The sequence below is a fragment of the Frankliniella occidentalis genome, unplaced genomic scaffold (genome assembly GCF_000697945.3).
Source record: "Frankliniella occidentalis isolate FOCC.00 unplaced genomic scaffold, Focc_3.1 Scaffold334, whole genome shotgun sequence".
Classification (NCBI taxonomy): Eukaryota; Metazoa; Arthropoda; class Insecta; order Thysanoptera; family Thripidae; genus Frankliniella; species Frankliniella occidentalis.
In genome coordinates, this window is record NW_026267457.1 from 6,319 (window position 1) to 26,218 (window position 19,900).

The 19,900-nt window shown below is 37.1% G+C and overlaps 3 protein-coding genes across 8 annotated transcripts; all 3 read left to right on the forward strand.

Annotated features, from left to right (window-relative positions):
* Nucleotides 1-397: 397 nt before the first annotated feature.
* Nucleotides 398-4,707, forward strand: LOC113204886 (H(+)/Cl(-) exchange transporter 7). Its single transcript, XM_052274091.1, has 16 exons — nt 398-706; nt 839-997; nt 1,083-1,281; nt 1,363-1,472; nt 1,561-1,704; nt 1,780-1,957; nt 2,050-2,181; nt 2,352-2,511; nt 2,585-2,820; nt 2,899-3,068; nt 3,141-3,320; nt 3,409-3,618; nt 3,713-3,883; nt 3,965-4,048; nt 4,124-4,204; nt 4,290-4,707. Exons 1-16 carry the CDS (start codon nt 626-628, stop codon nt 4,386-4,388), a joined length of 2,394 nt encoding a protein of 797 aa, XP_052130051.1. The 5' UTR covers nt 398-625; the 3' UTR covers nt 4,389-4,707.
* Nucleotides 4,708-5,212: 505 nt separating this feature from the next.
* Nucleotides 5,213-11,990, forward strand: LOC113204880 (eukaryotic peptide chain release factor GTP-binding subunit ERF3A). 2 transcript variants are annotated; one of them, XM_052274092.1, is made up of 9 exons: nt 5,213-5,646; nt 6,220-6,468; nt 6,563-6,709; nt 6,781-6,926; nt 7,199-7,333; nt 8,739-9,080; nt 9,167-9,430; nt 9,508-9,676; nt 9,751-11,990. In XM_052274092.1, the coding sequence occupies exons 1-9, from the start codon at nt 5,430-5,432 to the stop codon at nt 9,792-9,794; spliced, it is 1,713 nt and encodes a 570-aa protein (XP_052130052.1). In that variant the 5' UTR covers nt 5,213-5,429; the 3' UTR covers nt 9,795-11,990. The 2 variants fall into 2 exon arrangements, with proteins under 2 accessions (XP_052130052.1, XP_026276034.1); XM_026420249.2 differs by having other exon boundaries at nt 5,215-5,646; nt 6,205-6,468.
* Nucleotides 11,991-12,283: 293 nt separating this feature from the next.
* On the forward strand, nt 12,284-19,793 carry LOC113204877 (WD repeat domain phosphoinositide-interacting protein 2). 5 transcript variants are annotated; one of them, XM_026420241.2, is made up of 11 exons: nt 12,285-12,527; nt 13,064-13,146; nt 13,246-13,412; nt 13,499-13,693; nt 13,818-14,089; nt 14,426-14,473; nt 14,667-14,843; nt 14,950-15,057; nt 15,156-15,235; nt 15,982-16,044; nt 17,670-19,793. In XM_026420241.2, the coding sequence occupies exons 1-11, from the start codon at nt 12,391-12,393 to the stop codon at nt 17,777-17,779; spliced, it is 1,440 nt and encodes a 479-aa protein (XP_026276026.1). In that variant the 5' UTR covers nt 12,285-12,390; the 3' UTR covers nt 17,780-19,793. The 5 variants fall into 5 exon arrangements, with proteins under 5 accessions (XP_026276028.1, XP_026276026.1, XP_026276030.1 ...); XM_026420242.2 differs by having other exon boundaries at nt 12,286-12,527; nt 15,982-16,038; XM_026420243.2 differs by lacking the exon at nt 14,426-14,473 and having other exon boundaries at nt 12,284-12,527.
* The last annotated feature ends 107 nt before the right edge of the window (nt 19,794-19,900 follow it).

Here is a 19,900-nt window from a genome sequence, read left to right on the forward strand (position 1 = left end):
TGTCTAGCAACAGTAAAGGTTTGCCTTTCCTCTACATTGGATTTATTTTCACAATTTAATTTTTAAGAATTCAATTTTTCGGGCTACTTTGCTGGACCACACCACATTAATTTGTGATTTGAGAAAAAGTGAAAAAGTTTTCGAGAGAGTGACGTAAGACCATCCATGGTAAGACACGAAACGTGCTGCACAAGGGCAGCCAACGAGACAAAAAGTAAACAAAAGCTTTATGCATGGATAACTCAAAATTATGGCGCAGCAAAAACAATTGAAAAATCAAATACAGAACAAATTTGGAGTTTTTTGATGGTTATTTTGGTGTCGTAATTTGATTAACACTTTTATGTGTTACCTTCTCGTATGTACATGTTGGGCATGAAATTGTTTGCAAGTAAAGAACATTGAAAGAATAAGAAAAGTTGATATGATCCGTGTTTAGCTCATAGAACCAAGAACCAAAAGACAGAGAACACCAACGTTTGATTTTATATATTTTTCTACTTGTGAAAAGCTGACAGCCCAAGAACTTCTGTCAAATACCGTTTCTTTTTCAACTTTTTAAATTTTTCATCTATATTTTGAATACAATCATGCTCACCCATTTGAAGGATTAAAGTTAGATAGAATGGTGTCCTTGCAAAGCAGAATTGACAGCCAATCTGAGGGTCTTGTGGACAATGAAGAGGAAACAATAACGACCGATCCTGTATTATATTTTTTTCACAATTTAAATTTTTGAATTACATAATTTTTACATAATTTAGTTTAGTTTTGTGTTGGAACAATTTGTATCGGAGTTGTTCTAGCAGACTTTACGGGATTTGTGTGTTTATTGCAGGCTTGTTTATTTAAAAATGATAGCCTCGATTCCTGTGGATCATCGTCGAGTTCTTGCAGACGTCGAGCAGCAAGTATTGAATGGCCACCTCGAAAACAACCGCGAACAATTGAAACTGTTGAAGTTGGCTGTTTGAATGTAATATCAGGAAAATATGAGGTAATACAAATGGTAATCTTATCCATAATGTGTATAAGTTCAGTTTTTTTGTGTTGACAGCAAGTGTCCGTCTTTCTTTTTCTAGAGTTTAGATTACGATATTCCGGATAGTGACCTCCTTTTAGATGAAGAACGCAACAGTGGTCCAAAATATGAGACCAAAAAGAATATTTCAAGATGGGTAGTTTTTTCATTAATTGGAATTTTGACTGCTGGAATTGGTATAATTTTGGATGTGACTATTGATCAGTTATCAGAAATCAAGTATGGAACATTAAAGCACTGTATCCTTTGTCAGCAAAGTATCAATTTAACTTCTCTCTTACACTGGAAAAATATCACATTATCCTTATCTTATCAATAAGATGTTGACCGTTGTGTTGAAGACAACTGCTTATACATTCCTTATTTAATGTGGGTTGCTTTTAATGTTGGTTTTGTTCTTATTAGTTCAATACTTGTCACGTATGTTGAGGTAAGATTTATTTTTATTTTATAAAATAAAAAAACAACAAATTTATTTAATTAAATTATGAATAATTCTTCAAATTCCACAATTGTAGCCCGTTGCAAGTGGTAGTGGAATTCCACAGGTAAAGTGTTACTTGAATGGTGTGAAGATTCCTCGTGTCGTCAGGATTAAGACACTGTTGGTCAAAGTTGTTGGAGTTATTGGCTCTGTTGTTGGTGGTCTAGCAGTTGGCAAGGTAAGACAGTGAATTTCTATTGAAATCATCCCCGATTTGTTTGGTTTGCTCTCAATATTTTTACCTTTGATACAGGAAGGTCCCATGATACACTCAGGGGCTGTTGTAGCAGCTGGAATCTCTCAGGGAAAAAGTACATCATTTGGAAAGGACTTCAACATTTTGAACTTTTTTCGGGAAGATCATGAAAAGAGAGACTTTGTATCTGGTGGGGCAGCAGCTGGTGTAGCAGCAGCTTTTGGTGCTCCTGTTGGTCAGTAACAGACTATTGCCCTCATTTATCATCCCCTTTATCTCTCAAATAGTCATTTCAGACTCGTTGAAAATGTTATGTTACTTTCTAAGGTGGAGTTTTATTCAGTCTTGAAGAAGGTACAAGTTTTTGGAACCAGAGCTTGACGTGGCGTGTTTTTCTGTCAGCTATGATCACCACCTTCACACTCCATGGGATTCTTAGCATGTATTATGGGTATCAAGGTGAGTTTTCTGGATTTCTCGCATCCATGGATTCCACGCATCCTTGGATTCCATGCATCCTTGGATTCTATGCATCCTTGGATTCCATGCATCCTTGGATTCCATGCATCCTTGGAAGTCATGCATCTGTGTATTTTCCCTCCACTAACCATGTTCTTGAACTATTACAGGGAAGCTTTGGTATTCAGGTCTTCTGAGCTTTGGGAAATTCCCAGAAGTTCAATACTACTGGTATGAGTTGATTATTTATATGATTATGGGACTTGTAGGGGGTCTATCTGGTAGTCTATTCAATCATGTCAACTACCAATTAACAATTTTCAGAATGAGGTAAATCCTGTTTGCTAATTATTTTATTTATCTTTAAATTTAAATTTAAATTTCTTAATCTCTATTTCTCCAGGTATATCAACAACAAACTTTGGATGAAAGTTATTGAAGCAGCACTAGTTGCTGCTGTAACTGCAACTGTTGGTTTTGCCATGATATTTTATATAAATGATTGTCGTCCTTTGGGGCAAGATCCTACAAAATTTCCCATTCAAGTTTTTTGTGGCGATGGGCAGTATAATGCCCTTGGTGCACTATGGTTCCAGACACCTGAAACAAGTGTTAGGGCACTTTTCCAAGATCCTCCTGGTGAGTTTTCATTGTTCCTGTTATTAATCAATATTTAAAAAATATTTATCCAGTAAAATTATTTTATTTTATCTGCAGGATCTCACAAAGTAATATCTTTAAGTTTATTTTTTATCCTGTACTATCTCCTATCCATTTGGACCTATGGACTCAGTTTATCTGCAGGTCTATTCATCCCATCACTGCTGACTGGAGCTGCATGGGGCCGCCTGACAGGCATGGGACTTATGTGGCTCTTTCCAGACCAGGTTCATAAAATCCTTGTTCCTAGCAAAATTCTTCTGCAGGGTTTTTATCTAAATCTTATTTTTTGTCTTCAGGCATGGGTTGATGTCAGAAAATATGCTCTAGTTGGGGCAGCTGCACAGTTAGGGGGAGTTGTGAGAATGACCATCAGCCTAACAGTCATTTTAATCGAAGCTACTGGGAATATTTCATTTGGTCTGCCTCTTATGTTGACTTTGATTTGTGCCAAATGGATGGGTGATTTCTTCAATGAGGTAATTAATGCCCCCTTGCTGAAAATTTTCTTTTAAATTCCAACTTTATTTATTGACTTTGATGCTTAAGTACAACATTAATTTTTAGGGTATATATGACATACACATAATGTTGTCTGGTGTTCCTTTGCTACCATGGGAACCTCCTCCACTTTCCCATGATGTTTACGCCAGTGAAATTATGAGCCACCCTGTTGTGGTTTTACGTAGTGTTGAAAGAGTGGCGAGGATAGTTCAAATTTTGTCAGCTGAAACTCACAATGGTTTCCCTGTTGTGGATCCAGGGTATGAGTACCAGGTAAACCATAAACCCGATTCATAATTCTGCTAAAATAGTGAACAATATTTTTTAAAAACTCAATTTATGCTGTCAATTTTTCTAACTTTTGCAGGGAGACAAAGTTGCCTGTGGAAAGTTGAGAGGACTTATTCTCAGACACCAGTTGATAGTTCTTCTACAAAATAAAATTTTCAATGAAGTAACTGATTTGTGGGATTCCAGAAATCATGAGGTGGCTCTTAAACTCTTTCGGGATGAATATCCAAGATACAAACACATTCAGGTACATTTCGCTCCATTGCTGCTCATCAATTCCCACTTGTTCTACTTAAAAATTTATATTCTAATCTAATCTATCTTGCAGGACATAAGTCTGTCCTCAAAAGAGATGAAATGTACTATAGACTTGCGTCCCTTTATGAATTCTTCACCATATACTGTGATCCATGTGAGTAAATTCAATTCTAGCATTTCCTTTTAAGTGCACCATTGTTTATTAAGTTGTGTTCTTTTTTTTTTGCAGTCAATGACATTGCCTAGAGTCTTTAGAATGTTTCGGGCAATGGGTCTGAGGCATTTGCCCGTAATTGATGATAGTAACCAGGTAAAGCTCTAAAATATATTGAATTTTCCTCTCACTTGCTTTGAATAAAAAATTGAACTTTTGTCCTTTTTTTTTTTCTCATTAGGTTGTTGGTATGGTTACTCGAAAAGATCTTGTTAGATATAGAGTCAATCATCACAAGGGTAATATACGAGAGGAGCTGAAGATATCTGAAAAATTTTGATGGTTAATTCAATTTATGACATGCTTGTGACATTTATTTTTGTTGTTTAATTTGAAAAGATAGAATTGTCAAGTTGTTCTTTTTTTGTGAGAAGTGAAGGAAAAAAATGTTTGAAAACAGAGCTTTTGTAAACAATTTCCTTTTCATTTTAATTCTTCCTAATGTGGATATTTAAATGTGCCTTATGCATCTGTGATAATATATGAGGATTTTAAACAAGCCCATTTTGTGCATAATATTATTAACCTAATATAAGTGATTTAAGTCCATTGTGATATTTGTCAAAGACTATACAGATTAAATAACTATTTACAAGAAAGTTATCACTCTATATGTAACCCCTCAAACTCCAACCTCTGTCCTGCCATGCGTAACATGTCTCCAGATGGGACTTGGGCCTTAGTGCGCTTAGTGTGATGTTAGTGGACCATGAGCTTCCTTTACTTTCTAGTAATAAGTAAGTAACTAAGAACTAAGTATTTGATCTTATTTGATATATCTTCTCCCTCTATTCCCAAGTGGGCTGCGCCGACCAAAACCTCACTTAAATCATAACCTCTGTTCTTTTATTGAAAATGGTCGAGAGAATGGATGTAAAATTCCATTTCCAGTTTCCCTTTTGCCACCTCCAAAGATGTGTTGACTGAAACATTCCGCTCTAGAGAGAGAGAGAGAAAGATAGAAAGAGAAAAGGCATGGCATGAGCAAGAAAGGAGAAAGGTGGACGAACGGAGAAGCAAGAGAGAAGAAGATAAAGAGAAACCAGGAAAAGCGGGGGAAGGGGAAGCAGCAATAAGGGAGGAAAAGAAAGGCAGAGACAGAGAGAGAAGATTCAACGACGCAGCGTTAGAGAGAGAAAGACAGCTCGGTGAAGCCAGTAGCCAGTCTGATCCAGTCAGAGACCAACGTGCCCCGTGTTCGTGCCGTGTTGCCGTCGGACTTCCGGTTCATCAGCAGAACACGCATAAATTTTGCAGTGAATTTCTTTGTTATTTAATGTTTAGTTACATCTTTTGTTTGACGTATTAGTGCACACTTAAAATGGCAAACGTGGGAGCTCCTGATTCTTGGGAACAACAAGCAGATGCCGATGCGGGCGACGGTGCCGCTTCCAACGATATGTCGGCTAAGTTATCCACGTTAAATGTGAATGCAGTCGAATTCGTTCCGTCATTTTCCTTCAAATCAGCAGTAGAAGACGATAAAACGTCACCAAGTGACCCTGTGCCGCCTGAGGATTCAGGGCCCCTAACCAATGGTGAGAAAAGTTAGGTTAAGTCGTCCTGCCCACGGCCATTCTCATTTCGTTTCAGGACGGTCACCTCCGAAGAGATGTCGCGAACTGCCTATGCCGGTCTCTGCCCCAGTACCCTCCGCTTGCTTTCCTACTTACACGGTTTTAGTACCTGTCCATATTTGTGTTTGCTGCGCTATGTTTATTTCATTGCCTGCGCACCTTGTTCTTCACCATCCTTGTGGGGAAGATGCTGGATCCAGACACACCTTACTTGTTTCTTTAGCACTCCAAGATCCTCTTACTTTTGTATGTCATTATTTGTCAACTTTTCAACTCTTCAAGAAGTGTTCCTATCTTCAGGCACAGGCTCCTTATAAAATTCTTTAATGTTGTAGTAACATAGTGACATAATTCTTTGGATTTGGGCATTGTGCTAGTATTTTACCCTATCGCATGCCACTAATTCCTTTTTCTCCAACGAAGTCCCCAAAGCTCCCAATAACTTACATGATTCTTGATTTGTCAAAATAGTTTTATTGTAATTTCTACAGCTGTTATCTGTTTTTGTATTTATTTAAGGTCAAACTGCTCCAGATCAAGAAGAAACTGCAGCCAAAGTCAGTGAAGTAGATGAGCCACCACCTGGTGAAGCTAGTCCTCCAGCTGATTGGGAAACTGCAGATGGTGATGTTGACCCTTTGCTGACTCCTGACGATCCTGATGGAGATGAGGCGGCTGACACTGTTAGTGAAGCTATGGTCAAACCTAAGAAGAAACCTATTCAAGCAGAAGAAACCAAGAGCAAGAGGGAGCATGTCAATGTTGTTTTCATTGGTCACGTTGGTATGTCAAGTTATTATATTTATGTAGTTGTGTTGCACTATCTAAACAATTGTTTAAGTTGCAGCTATTTAATTACTTAATGCTAACATTTCAGATGCTGGAAAATCTACCATTGGCGGTCAGATTATGTCCTTAACTGGTATGGTAGACAAAAGAACATTAGAGAAGTATGAAAGAGAGGCTCGAGAGAAAAGCAGAGAATCCTGGTATCTGTCTTGGGCACTGGACACAAACCAAGAAGGTAGCAGTCATGGATCTTACTTTACTTTAATGCTCACCTTTATCATACCTAATCATTACTTCTTATTACAGAAAGAGACAAAGGCAAAACTGTAGAAGTTGGGAGAGCTTATTTTGAGACTGACAAGAAACATTTTACCATTCTGGATGCACCTGGACACAAGAGCTTTGTGCCAAATATGATAGGTGGTGCTGCTCAGGCTGACCTTGCTGTTCTTGTAAGTACACCCTTATTTTATCTCAGCAAGTGAATTTATTTTAACACGTTGAGTCCCACATGTCCACACGTATGGCCACAATAGCATGTAAAAGGGAACCCCCCTGGAACTCAACATGTTAATACATTTTAACACTTGTGTGTGGAGAGTGAGAGGTACTAAGCCCTAAAGATTAATTTAGCATTTAATGTACCTATATGTAATATGCAGTCAGTACTTGTCAGAGCTGTTGTTGAAACCTTGGGTATCTTTCATGTTATTTTTTGCCCCAGGTTATTTCTGCACGTAAAGGAGAGTTTGAGACTGGGTTTGATAGAGGAGGTCAAACTAGAGAACATGCCATGTTGGCAAAAACTGCTGGTGTGAAACATTTGGTGGTGCTTATAAACAAAATGGATGACCCAACAGTAAGATTTTTCTTTTTAATATTTGAGATCAACATCTATGTTATAGCGAATGTCCAGTGGCCAGCGAATGTTCAATCATAATCTTAATATTTTATTATTTTCTGGTTAAACTAACTTTAAAAAAAAAATGAGATTCATTCAGTCATTCACCAAGAAGGTTTCTGGCCAACTTCCGAAGGAAACCTCAGACTTAATTATATGGTAGTAACATGGTTAACACTGTAACACTGTTATTCATTTATCAAATTAATAATGGTGGATCCTGCTGGTGTGCCTTGTTGCAACAAGGTTTGCTCATGAGCCTAAGGGTTTCATTGTTTGCTGCTGCTGTGGCAGTGACCTTCCCCCAACTTTCTCTATGCCTACAGTCTTGACTGGATTGCACCCTTATTATTAATACTCCTATATGTTACGGTCCGACCCCGGTGCTCGGGCCAACCCAGGTTGGCCCGGTCCAAGCCAGCCTGGCCCAGGGCGGGTCGGGCCAAGCTGGTTTGCACTAAGTTTGGCCGGGCCAAAGGCGGGCCAAGGTAGTTAACATCAACTTGGCCCAAAGGCGTGCGGGCCAAGTCCAAAGGGGTATGAGAAATGGCATTAAAATCGAAGGGGGAAGTACCATCATCGTTAGACTGATTGCCATTAGAGTCTAGAGGTCTAGAGTCAGAGTTTCAGTTACAGTACCTCAGTTTGGAAAGATGGCTGTCATGCAGTTCGCTGATCCACTAAAATTACAAGACAAGACTAGATTTTACGGCAGACTTCAGAAAATCATCGATGATTCCTGAAGTCTGTCATAAAATCTAGTCTTGTCTGGTAATTTCAGTAGATCAGCGAACTGCACGACTGCCATCTCTCGAAACTGAGGTAACTGGGACTTGCTGGGACTCAAACTAATGGTATGGTCCAGTCTAACAATGGTGGTGCTTCCCCCTTCGATTTTAATTCGAGTTTTCATACCGCTTTGGACTTGGCCCGCACGCCTTTGGGCCAAGTTGGTGTTAACTACCTTGGCCCGCCTGTAGACTGGCCCAACTTAGTGCAAACCAGCTTGGCCCGACCCGCCCTGGGCCAGGCTGGCTTGGACCGGGCCAACCTGGGTTGGCCCGAGCAGTGGGGTTGGACCGTAACTCAGTCCCACGTTCCACCTTCAGACATCCACCAGAAACCAGCTTGGTGTATGTCCGAATTCATCCAATCATTTTAAGTTCTGCCATCTTAAAACAAATATATTTGGACATTTGCCAAACACCTTTGTCAAGTTTTATGTTTGCTTGAGAGAAACCGACAAATGCCCGGTTAAAGGAACTTCTATATATATGAAATGACATTCTCTATCGTTGGACATTTGCTGTAACATCTACTTTATTTTATCTAACTTGATACATTTTTTTAAAAAAAATTCTAGGTACTCTGGGCAGAGGAACGTTACAATGAATGTAGGGATAAAATACTGCCTTACTTGAGAAAGTTAGGTTTCAATCCAGCCAAGGACCTTACATTTATGCCAGTTTCTGGTCTTACTGGTCTAGGATTGAGAGACACAGTGCCTAGGGACATTTGTCCATGGTACTCAGGATCTGCATTTATCCCTTTTATAGACAATTTACCCTCTCTGAACCGCAAGACTGATGGACCTTTTGTTCTGCCCATTGTGGACAAATACAAAGATATGGGTACTGTTGTCATGGGCAAAGTGGAATCAGGTGAATGTAAAAAGGGAATGACTCTTCTACTCATGCCTAATAGGGTAAGCTGACGTTTTCCATTTACAGACATTTAAATTTAATCTAAAGAAAACCTTAACTAATGCAGGCTATTCTGTTACTTCTCTAGACATCAGTGATTGTTGACCAACTTTGGTCCGATGATGATGAAGTCACATCTATTGGCCCTGGAGAAAATGTCAAAATCAAGGTGAAGGGAATTGAAGAAGAGGATGTTTCTCCTGGCTTTGTGTTGTGTGACCCAGCAAACCCCATCAGCACTGGTCGAATCTTTGATGCACAAGTTGCTATTTTGGAGCACAAGAGTATAATTTGTGCTGGATATTCAGCTGTTATGCACATTCACTGTGTGGCTGAGGAAGTTACTGTTAAAGTAAGTTTTTTTTTCTTTTAAATTTCTTAGTACCATCTCTTTGTGCATGGTTAATACTTCTTTCTCCCTTATTTCAGGCATTGATCTGTCTTGTTGATAAAAAGACAGGAGAAAAGTCAAAGACTAGACCTCGATTTGTGAAACAGGATCAAGCTGCCATTATGAGGATAGAGTGTGCAGGAATCATCTGCTTAGAGCAATTTAAACTTTTCCAACAAATGGGCAGGTTTACTCTTAGAGACGAAGGTATGTGTGTTAAATGTAATTTACACTTCTACTGCAACCAGACTACTTTTCTTATTTCAAATTTTCTATCACAGGTAAAACTATTGCAATTGGCAAGGTGCTGAAGGTTATTGAATGAGACCCCATTTCATCAAAATAGACCAGAGCCGACAGCTGTGTCATTCATTGTGAGCGAGATGCAGCACATCCGTAAAATAATCAAATGAACATTAAGACATACTTGTAAATGTTATTGGAGTACTAGTGTGTTGCAAGTATTTGGCAAGCTGGTTTATCAGCACTTAATCAATTTTCTGGTGACTAGTGAGCCTGCGTCAACTTGATTACTACAACAGCATGGATTTGTTACTGTGTTCTTCAAAATTACCAAATGTGCCTAAAATGTGTAATGGGGTTTCTTCTGTATAGGGCCAGTTCTAATATGCAAATTTGGCCCGTTTTTTAATTTAATCGATGTTTTATGTTTTTACCTCCCTTCTATGAAGATAGCCTTACTTTTTTTTTCTTTTTGTGGTGCTCTATTGGGGAAATTTGTATGAATGAAGTAATTGTGAATGTATAGATGCATGTGTGCGCGTGTGTATGTGTATGCCAGAAGATATGTATGTTTTCAGAGTTATTAAACATTCACATATTAAGTTTCTTAGTTTTGCCTTGCAGCGTCCTAAGAGTCATTGTTGATTTTCTGAGCTCAAAGCCTTTTATTATTTTTTAGCTTTTGAGAACTGACAATAAAATTCCCCTAAAATGTTGTTAGCTATGGTTGTATCTTTGGTGTAAAGGTAAAAGGCATTTTTAAGCTACATGGGAAGAGCACAGTCTGGTGTGTTACAGAAGTATTTACATGTCTGCTTTTCTCTATCTTTGGAACAAGGTTTATTGCATTTAATTTGTTGGTTATGAGTGTATGCATACCCCCCCCCCCTCCCAAATCCCCCTGTTGCCCCCTCCCCCTCTCCCCCACTTTCTTTTGGGGTGCTGGATTGTTCTTAATCTGAATTCCTTTTTCCTTTCAAGAGTAGAGTTTGTTTTGTTGTTCTGGTTTTATTTTACCACTATGGCCCAGTTTAATAGATGTAACCTATTATCTGGAGCAGTGTAGGGGACATGGAGTATATGTTTTATATGGTTTTCCCATCACATAGAAGAATTGGTCACTGGACCAATTCATTCTTTCGGTTCAGGAATAAATGAAATGCCATATTTCAATGTGTAGATTCTTAATTGGCCAAATGTCGAGTTTGATTTTGAAATATACTGTTGGAATCATCCTGGAAAGAAATCCTGTTCTTGCTGTGATAGTGATGAAGGGACAAAACCAGAATTAATCAGTGACCAAACTATTCCTGGAATGCGTTTTGGTCCCTTTGCGAAATGGTATTCAGAAACTACTTCGAATACTGATATTGGTTTAGCTGACAGTTATTGCTTGTTAACCGTTTGTAAATATTAACGTTTTGATGCCTGGAAAGAGACTGTTTGGTTGAATGAGCTATAGTTTTTATGAAAAATGTGTTATGTTTCTAATTGATAATAGTAAATAGTTATGGAGTTCCATAACTCACTATCACATTTTGAGGCTGATGTTGACAACTACGTATTTCTTTTGACCTTTGTGCATTGGTGTATATTGGGAAGTTATCTTAAAAAATTAAAAAGTTTTAATTTCATGACTACACATTTACTTAACGTGGAAGAGCAATTTTGGTATGTGTGATTACTAAGAAGTATTTTTGTAGGGACCTGAGAAAACACTGCCTATATAGTTGCAATTATTTTGGTATAGTGCTGATATTATGGCTTACACTATTGTGTTATTAATGCACTACTGCATCCCATTGTTTTCCAAGGACCCTGAGAGTTTTGTGCTGGATTTTTAATGCTTACCTTAAATTCTATTAAAATCATATGACTTAATCATAGTCTGCTATGCTTGGATTTGAGCTATGTTGAGTTTTACCTGTGACATCTTATTGCTGTCCTGTCAAGGGACTGCCCCCAATGTTGTAAATATGGGAGGTTTAGGGATTCTTCTGTTTATTTTTTCTATCAACTCGTGATCAAGCAGTTATGGCGCAATTGGGACTGAGTGGAACTTAAGTGTTTCCTATAAAACTAGTTACATGTTTGGTAATTCATTAATTCATGTTCACAATGGCTGTATGGTACTGCAACTGTTACAAGTTATTGAACTGTTGGCTCCAGTCTTCATACACCTTTTTTTCTACTTGAGTATTGAGCAGATTTCCAGTAAGGCTCTATGCTACTATTGTGCCCAATATTTACAGTGCAAATAAAGTATCTTAAGAAAAGAGTTAAGTACCCTCATTGTTTCCACTGACACTATATCAAGATTCATACCTACATCCTGGAGAAATGACAAAATTCATACTTAAACTTGTAACTTGAAATAATAACCAGCAATATTTATCTATTCTATATAGAGCTGCCACAACTGAGATGAAATATTATTGCCAAATGTCTCTCTCTCGGAAAATAGTTCTCTCATCAATTTAAATTTGACGAGCTTTCCCGCTGTGGTATAACCTCAAAATCCAGGGCCTCCTGGAGGTAAGTTGTGTGTATCAAGGTGACTGTGGTAGCGTTGTCGAGAGAAAACAAACGTGAAACCCCAACACGCGCAACATTTGTCAGCTGTTTCTCAGTGGAAATGAAGTGATTATGCCAAGGTCGCCAAAGTTTACGCAACATTTATGCAAAATCTTGTAAAGCACGTAGATGTCTTAACGCAAGGACTAAAGACTGGAATATCTGGACTCATGAACCTCACAAGTCAAGATACTGTTACTGCTAGTGGTGTATTTTTTGTTAATTTTAACCAAGATTGCACGTAAGTATGCGTTTTGACAAGAGGCTTGTCTTGCATCGCAGTATCAATCCTTTGTTCTCAGATGATGCGTTTGATGAAATATACTTGGGGTTTAAACCTTAATATCCTCCAGCATTTTGATTCCTGTCACTTTGACTTCATTTAATCCAGCAATCTGTTCAAGATTGTCTTTGTGTTATATTTTCTATCTGTCCATTCAGTAAGCTCTCCATAGTTCTCAATAAGGTACATTCTGTCAAACTCAGGATTGTACTATCTGTATCTAAGGTGTTTTTTTCCTTTTAATGTTATTACTCATGAGTTCTTATGTTCAGAGGTCCAATCATAACTACATTTTCATTTGGTTACTCTTTGTCTTATTTAGAATTATGATGAGTATGTTACAAAGGAAAGAGTTTTTGTTATGATTTGTCGTGTAAAACTCAATCAAAAGCTGTAATCCCCAATTTTTACTGAGATTTAACCTTGTAATTTGTATCATATTCAATATTTTCTAGTGTAAAATTGACTTTCCTGTTCTCTTTGTTTTACTTTAGGTCATTAGCTGTTGGGGCACGAAATGGATATCGCCTGTTCTCACTTAATGCAGTTGATCAAATTGAACAAATATATGAAAATGGTCTGTAGTTCAAAAATATCAATTTTGTTACCCACTTTCCACTCTGCATGTAATGTTAAATGTAAAATACATGATTTTTGGTGCTTATTGTTATTATAGACTCAGAGGACATCTGTATTGTCGAACGATTATTTAGCAGTTCTCTTGTGGCAGTGGTCAGCCTCTCTTCTCCCCGCAAGCTGAAAGTTTGCCATTTTAAGAAAGGCACAGAAATATGCAACTACTCATATTCAAATACTATTCTTGCTGTGAAATTGAACAGGGCTGTATGTGTCTCCTTTGTTTTTGGGGTGTTTGTTTCTTGTTACATACGGTTATCATCAAATTTGTAATAATGTTCTGTTTGTAACAGCGTCTTGTAGTATGTCTGGAGGAGTCACTGTACATTCATAATATCCGTGATATGGGTGTTCTACATACTATACGTGACACGCCACCCAACCCAACAGGATTGTGTACACTTTCTGTTGATGCTGATAACTGTTATTTAGCGTATCCCGGATCTAACACAATGGGAGAAGTTCAAATTTTTGATGCTGGTAATCTGGTGAGTTAGGATTAAAGAACTAATTAGACATTAGGAATGTCTTATTAGAGAATATATAAAATGTTCTTTGTACTTGTTGGCAGTTACTGATCTTTAAGAGAGAATTTTTGTTTACTCTTTACAGCATGCTAAAACAATGATTGCTGCCCATGATAGCCCTCTGGCAGCATTAAGCTTCAGTCAATCTGGAGCCAGAATAGCAACTGCTTCAGAAAAAGGCACAGTTATCCGAGTATTCAATGTGTCTGATGGCACTCGAATTCATGAGTTCAGAAGAGGAGTGAAGCGCTGTGTATCAATCTGCAGTTTAGCATTCAGTCATGATGCTACTTTCTTGTGTTGTTCATCAAATACAGAAACGGTTCATGTTTTTAAACTTGAAGAACCCAAAGAACCGTGAGTAGAGTTGACATATACCCTCAGCTTTGATTGCTGAATGTTTGTGATGGCAAAAACTTTTGTACCAAGGTTTCTTTTAATATTTTTTCCCCTACCAATATCACTTGTTTTTTTATTGTCCCCTTTTCCTCTCCTCTTTGCATGCTGGTTGTTTTCATCCCTTCCTTCTAAATCTTCATCTTTCCTTACATTAACTTATGTAATGGTAGAGGTTTTCTTTTAGGTGGTGCTTTTGCTTCTTTAGTTATATATATTTACTGCTGATCTTTTGATAGTTTAGTACAAGACTGTTTGCACTTTGTGCCACTTTTGAATGCTGCACTCTATTTACAGGAGGGAGCAAGTATCTAGTGTTGGATCCAAAACCCAAGGCCATGGCATGTACGTACTAACCAGTTGGCTTTAGCCTGCGTCTGTAGAGTAGTAATTGTCATAAAGCATGAAATTCACATATCCTTGCTGCATGCTGTTAAAAACAATTCTCTTAGTGATAAAGCACATTTAATGTGAATTTTTAGATGGTGTCTTATAAAAATGTTGCACTCTATGTTTTGATAGAACTGATTTATTCCAGGCCCAAACAGGCTGTAGAGGACTCTCAGGGAGGCTGGATGGGTTATTTTTCCAAAGCTGTCAGTGCCTCAGCCAACTACCTACCAACACAAGTCACTGATGTCTTCAATCAAGGAAGGGCCTTTGCATCTGTTCGATTGCCCTTTCAGAACAGACGCAATGTTTGTGCGATCACTATGTAAGTAGTCTACAGTTATCTATCCATCTATTAGTCTTTTTTTTTTTTTTTTTTTAGAAAAACAGCTTATTGGCTATCTGTTATTTTGTAATTTATTTTTTAAAAGGATTCAGAAGCAAATGAGACTTTTAGTTGCATCTCAAGATGGTTTCCTGTATGTATACAGTCTGGACATGAATGAAGGTGGTGAATGTACACCTCTCAAACAATATAGGTATTTTAGTTCAATGTTAACTAGTTTTAGTTAAGACTGCTGATATTCCATCTATGACATTAAAATTGTCCTTGCAATGTAACTTTCTGTCATTTTAGGTTGGATGGTCAACCAGATCTCCTGAATGATTCTTCGGCAAGATTGCCAGTGGCTTCACCTGCTCCTGCTCAACCAAGCGGTAAGTTGTTGCAAGCCAGCCTGCTCTGTTAATTTCTACTTGGTGAAATTTGTGTGCTGCGATGCATGAATTTAGACATACAATGGTTTTTAAACTAATGTTATGAAGTTCAGTGTTTGAGATTTAATATTGTGTTGTTTTTTAATTGTATTTATCTCTAATTTCTCACTTACCGTAGTCCTTTGTGGAACTACATGAATTCCTTGCCTACAAAGAATGAACTGGTGACTCAAGTTACAGCACATTGAGACTTATGCTCATTGTGCAACTTTGTTGCCACACATTTCATATTAAGCACTTCAAATATTACACTTCCCTCCCTACCTTGTGGGACACTCTTGTGTATTTGCATAAGTCTAGGATTAGGAGAATAACGTAGAGTTTGGGGCGGTTTGTTTTTTCTAGATAGTCACAATACCCTTTACCGCATTAACTGAAAACGAGCAGGTATTTTCTTTTCTACCTTGAATATTTTACCTAATATTATGTGTAATATTCAACACCTATTTTTTGGCAGCCTGGTTTTATGACAAAATCATGACAGTTATTGATATCTTAATATAATGTATTTTTGATGAGAAACTAAGCCAACACGCCCTTTAATTTTGTTGTCACGACTGCTGTCGTCTATTTTCTTTACTTACCTTTGTGATTTGTAGTGGTTTTCACAGATTTTCTGTATGAACTCTATACTATCAGATCTTGTTTCTTTTTGTTTCTGTGATTTCCCGGCCCCGATCACGCAGGGTCCATAAGTAGCTACGCCGGCATTTTGAAAGGTCACTCTCCCGACTCCATGTCAGGTACTGGTACGTTGGGCAATTTTTGTCCCCTCCCCCTACAAATTTTTACACTTCCTCTGCATTTTCATCTCTTAATCCACTGTTCCATGTTGCTTTGCAACCTTTCTTCTGGGGACCATTATTATATCTAACTTGGGTGAAAAGCACTTTCAGAGAGCATTAGAAATATCAGTACAGTGCGGTTCATTTTTTTTCCCTCAATAAAGAGTATTGAATGTACACATATAGATTGTCTTCAGTTTGTGCATTGCTGGAGGGGAATACAGAATTTTTTATCTCTCTTCTTTTTGAGAGTTTACATATGGCAAGGAATTATATGCTTTTTAGCACTTAGTTTATAAGATAATGGCTTCATCTGTATTGTTTTATTGCGCTTTGGTGAGAGCTGTACTGATGCAGACCAATGTCATTGGAGGTGATGTTTTTATCACAATGTGTGCATTTAAGTTTTTAATACATAGACTTTTGTGATATAAGGGTCTTTTTTTCAGTTCTTTGTTTGGATGTTTGTATTTTTCTTAACCAAATAACCAGATATTTTTATTAATACTGCACTATAACAGGCAGCAAAATTTCCAAACTCTGAGTGGATTTGTGGGGAAACATCTGGAGGGTTCCCCCTGTCTAGAGGGTCCCCCCTGAATATTTTATTAATTTTTATTATTTTAATTATAAAATTAGTTTTTAATGTTTAAACACTAATTAAGTATTAAAATTTTGTTTAGTACTATTTTGTAAGGTCTGGGGTGTCTAGAAGTTTTTGAAACTGCCTCCGAATTTTGTGTTTCTTGGGCTCTTGCTCTCAACATTGCATGCATGTGTTAAATGTTAGTTGCGGTCTGTGTAGTAGACATTTGGCTAAGAGAATTAGTGGTTGCGTTCTCTATGCAGTAGGACTTTATTGGATGTGTTGAAATGTCGTACACTTACAAGTATTCAAGACATCCAAAAGTCAAACAACAAAAATGCTACTGCGTTTCTTTTGGGTACATCAAGTGTGAGGCAGTATTTGTTTCTTTCAAAAGCGCACAGTTCAAAGCGACACAAATTAAAAGAACTGTGTATTAAAAGTAATTCACCTTGCAATAGACATCTGCACACTGTACTTGATGTATTCAAACGGAACGCATCAACATTTTTGTTTGACATTTTGATGTCCTACCAAAAGTCCACGACATTTCCACACTTCAGAAAACGTGCTACTGAATAGAGAACACCAACATAATTTCTAATAGCCAGATGTCAACTCTACAGATCGCAACTAGCAAAGACAGACTTCTGCTAGGAGCAAGAGCCCAAGAAACAGCTCATCAGGAACCAATATGAACAATTCCTGGGCCACTCTGACCTTTAAAATTAGTTGTAAACAATATTTTAACATTTTATCTATATTTAAATGTTAAAAATTATTTTTTAACAAAACCTATTAAAAAAAATAACAATCAGGGTCCAGACAGGGGACCCTCCAGCCAGGACCTACCCAATTTGTGTTTCTTAGCTCTGATTAGTTTTTGATTTGAACAAGTATTCAAGTTGATCCCATTTGTATTCACCTTTTCTAATAACCCTGTATTAAGAAAATTGCATAATTAGTTGGTAGTTTTTCACTGGCCTTTGTGTCTTTGTACCAGATTCAGAGAAATTCCATGAAATGGCTGCAGCAACAGAGGCGCCTCCCCAGGGAGCTTTCCGTTTTGATGATGAGAGTGAGTTTCCACCAGTTACTCAAAAAACAGAGTAACTACTATTATCAAGACAAGAAGATTGTTTGAACTGAAATAATTTGGTTCATTTTTCTGGATACAAATGAAGAAGAAGATTGTTTACCAGCTCAGCTGAACTATTTTCAAATGTAGCTCAAAACTAAGTTAACGCACAGTGCTACTTCCCTGTGGTTGTGTTGTTTGGTGTGAGCCATTTGAAAAGTGCTTCTTACTATCCAAGTACCTGTGACACATGACTCTTAGTAACAGCTGTATCTTAGCAATATTTCAGCTGTATAAGAATTTTCTCAATTATTTTTTTTTGTATTTTGGGGCTTATGTGAAAATATTTCTGCCACTTGTACTTTCTCCTGTGTTACCATATAGACTTAAAGACAGTTTTATGAAAGAAAACAAAACAAAACTGGTCATGTATTTTTGTGCTGGGTTTATTTTTGTTATAAAACGTATTCAATCTATGCAAGGAGTTGTAAACTATGAATATTTCACTCCGTTGATATCTTCTGTCTCTCTTTCTTTCTTTGAGGTAGAAGAATTTGATTTGACATATCACATTTTGTTAGAAGCAAACGGTGCCATTTGTTTTTGATTCACTACACCTCTAAACTTTTTAAAAATGTGACCTATTTTATGTAAGCTAATTAAATTTACAGCTACAGTAAAAGATAAATCAGAAAATATTAGATTTTTATGTACTAGACCTCTTAGATTGATCCACAGGTAAAGGATTACTTCCCTACAACAATTACCTTGAGTGAAAAAATAGCTTGGCTTGCTGATCTGTGTATATCAAGTTATGCACATGATAGTTCTTTGTTTGCCATCTTGTTTAACCCTTTTTAATGGTATAATCTTTTTTATTTTCACAAATTTGTGTTTGGTACCGGTATAAGCTATACTAATATGATGGTAACAATGTATTTTGTGCTCAGGCTGTTTTAGGTTTTTTTATGATATTAGACAGTAAAGCTAAGGTATAAGTTATCAATTGTAAAAGTAGGTCTAATTCACTTTTTGTAGTCCATTTTTCCTCTGCCAGAAATACAGAATCGAGTTGTGTAAGATTCTTGTCCATTTTATTTATATTTGGCACATTCATTTTTAGCCAGTTTCTCTTCCTTTTTTTTTAAAGACATTAGTCATTATGTGGGATAAAGTGGCTGCACAGCCTAGATCTCTTTGTGCCATATGCTGTGCTTTTGGAGGGAAATTGCCTAAGTCAAAATGAGCACTTTTCGCCACTCAACTGCCGGGGCATTTTAATGTTTACTTAAAAATAATTTGTGTCAAATCTCTTTACAGTAAAGTTAAATGAATATTTTACGGATTCAAAATGTTAACAAATATTGCTCCATGAAAGAAAAATTATCTGGTATCTGAGTGATTATGCTGTCTGGTGATTCAGCTACTTACTGTTGGTAAACTTAACCTTTTCAGAATATATTGTCATCTGTACCAGAGTATTGGTATATTAGACATGTGACCAGATGGGGGTGTATAAGAAATGGCAGAACTATATAAATGTTCAAAAGACCTGCAACAACACACTGGGGTGTTATTGTTTCTATAAAAAGGAAAAAAAAAAGTCATAAAATTGAAAATGATTGATTAAAAATATCTTATTGTTTTATTGAAATTTTAAAATTAACAAAAATATTTAATGATCCCTACCCTTCTCTTTATAAAATAAACTGAATCTTAGGTCTCTGATGGGGAAACTGCTTCCAAGTCTTCTTGGAAATTGTAATTAGGGTCAACTTTATTGTTAACAAAATCTTAATACTTTAAGTTCAGAGTTTATGAGCGAATTTCTTTTGTAAATAGTGTATGTATATACTCAGTAGCATACATCTAGACATGTGGATTGTATCTCTCCGTCCCTTTTCAGCCTAACTTTTTATTAAGGGGGAAAATTATTAGACTGACCATAAACTCTCACTTTTGGTTGTATACTGTTTTCAATTCAAATATTTTTGGCTGGAGAGGGAAACTAGGACCAAAATAAATGGAATAAAATGTTTGTTTATATAAGATATGCGTACTACATGACCCATTCTGCACTGCCCCTCAAAGTAAAGCAAACAAAACAAGAGTAAAAAATCACTAAGGCTTCCTTGCTTGAAGACAGCCTCAAGGGT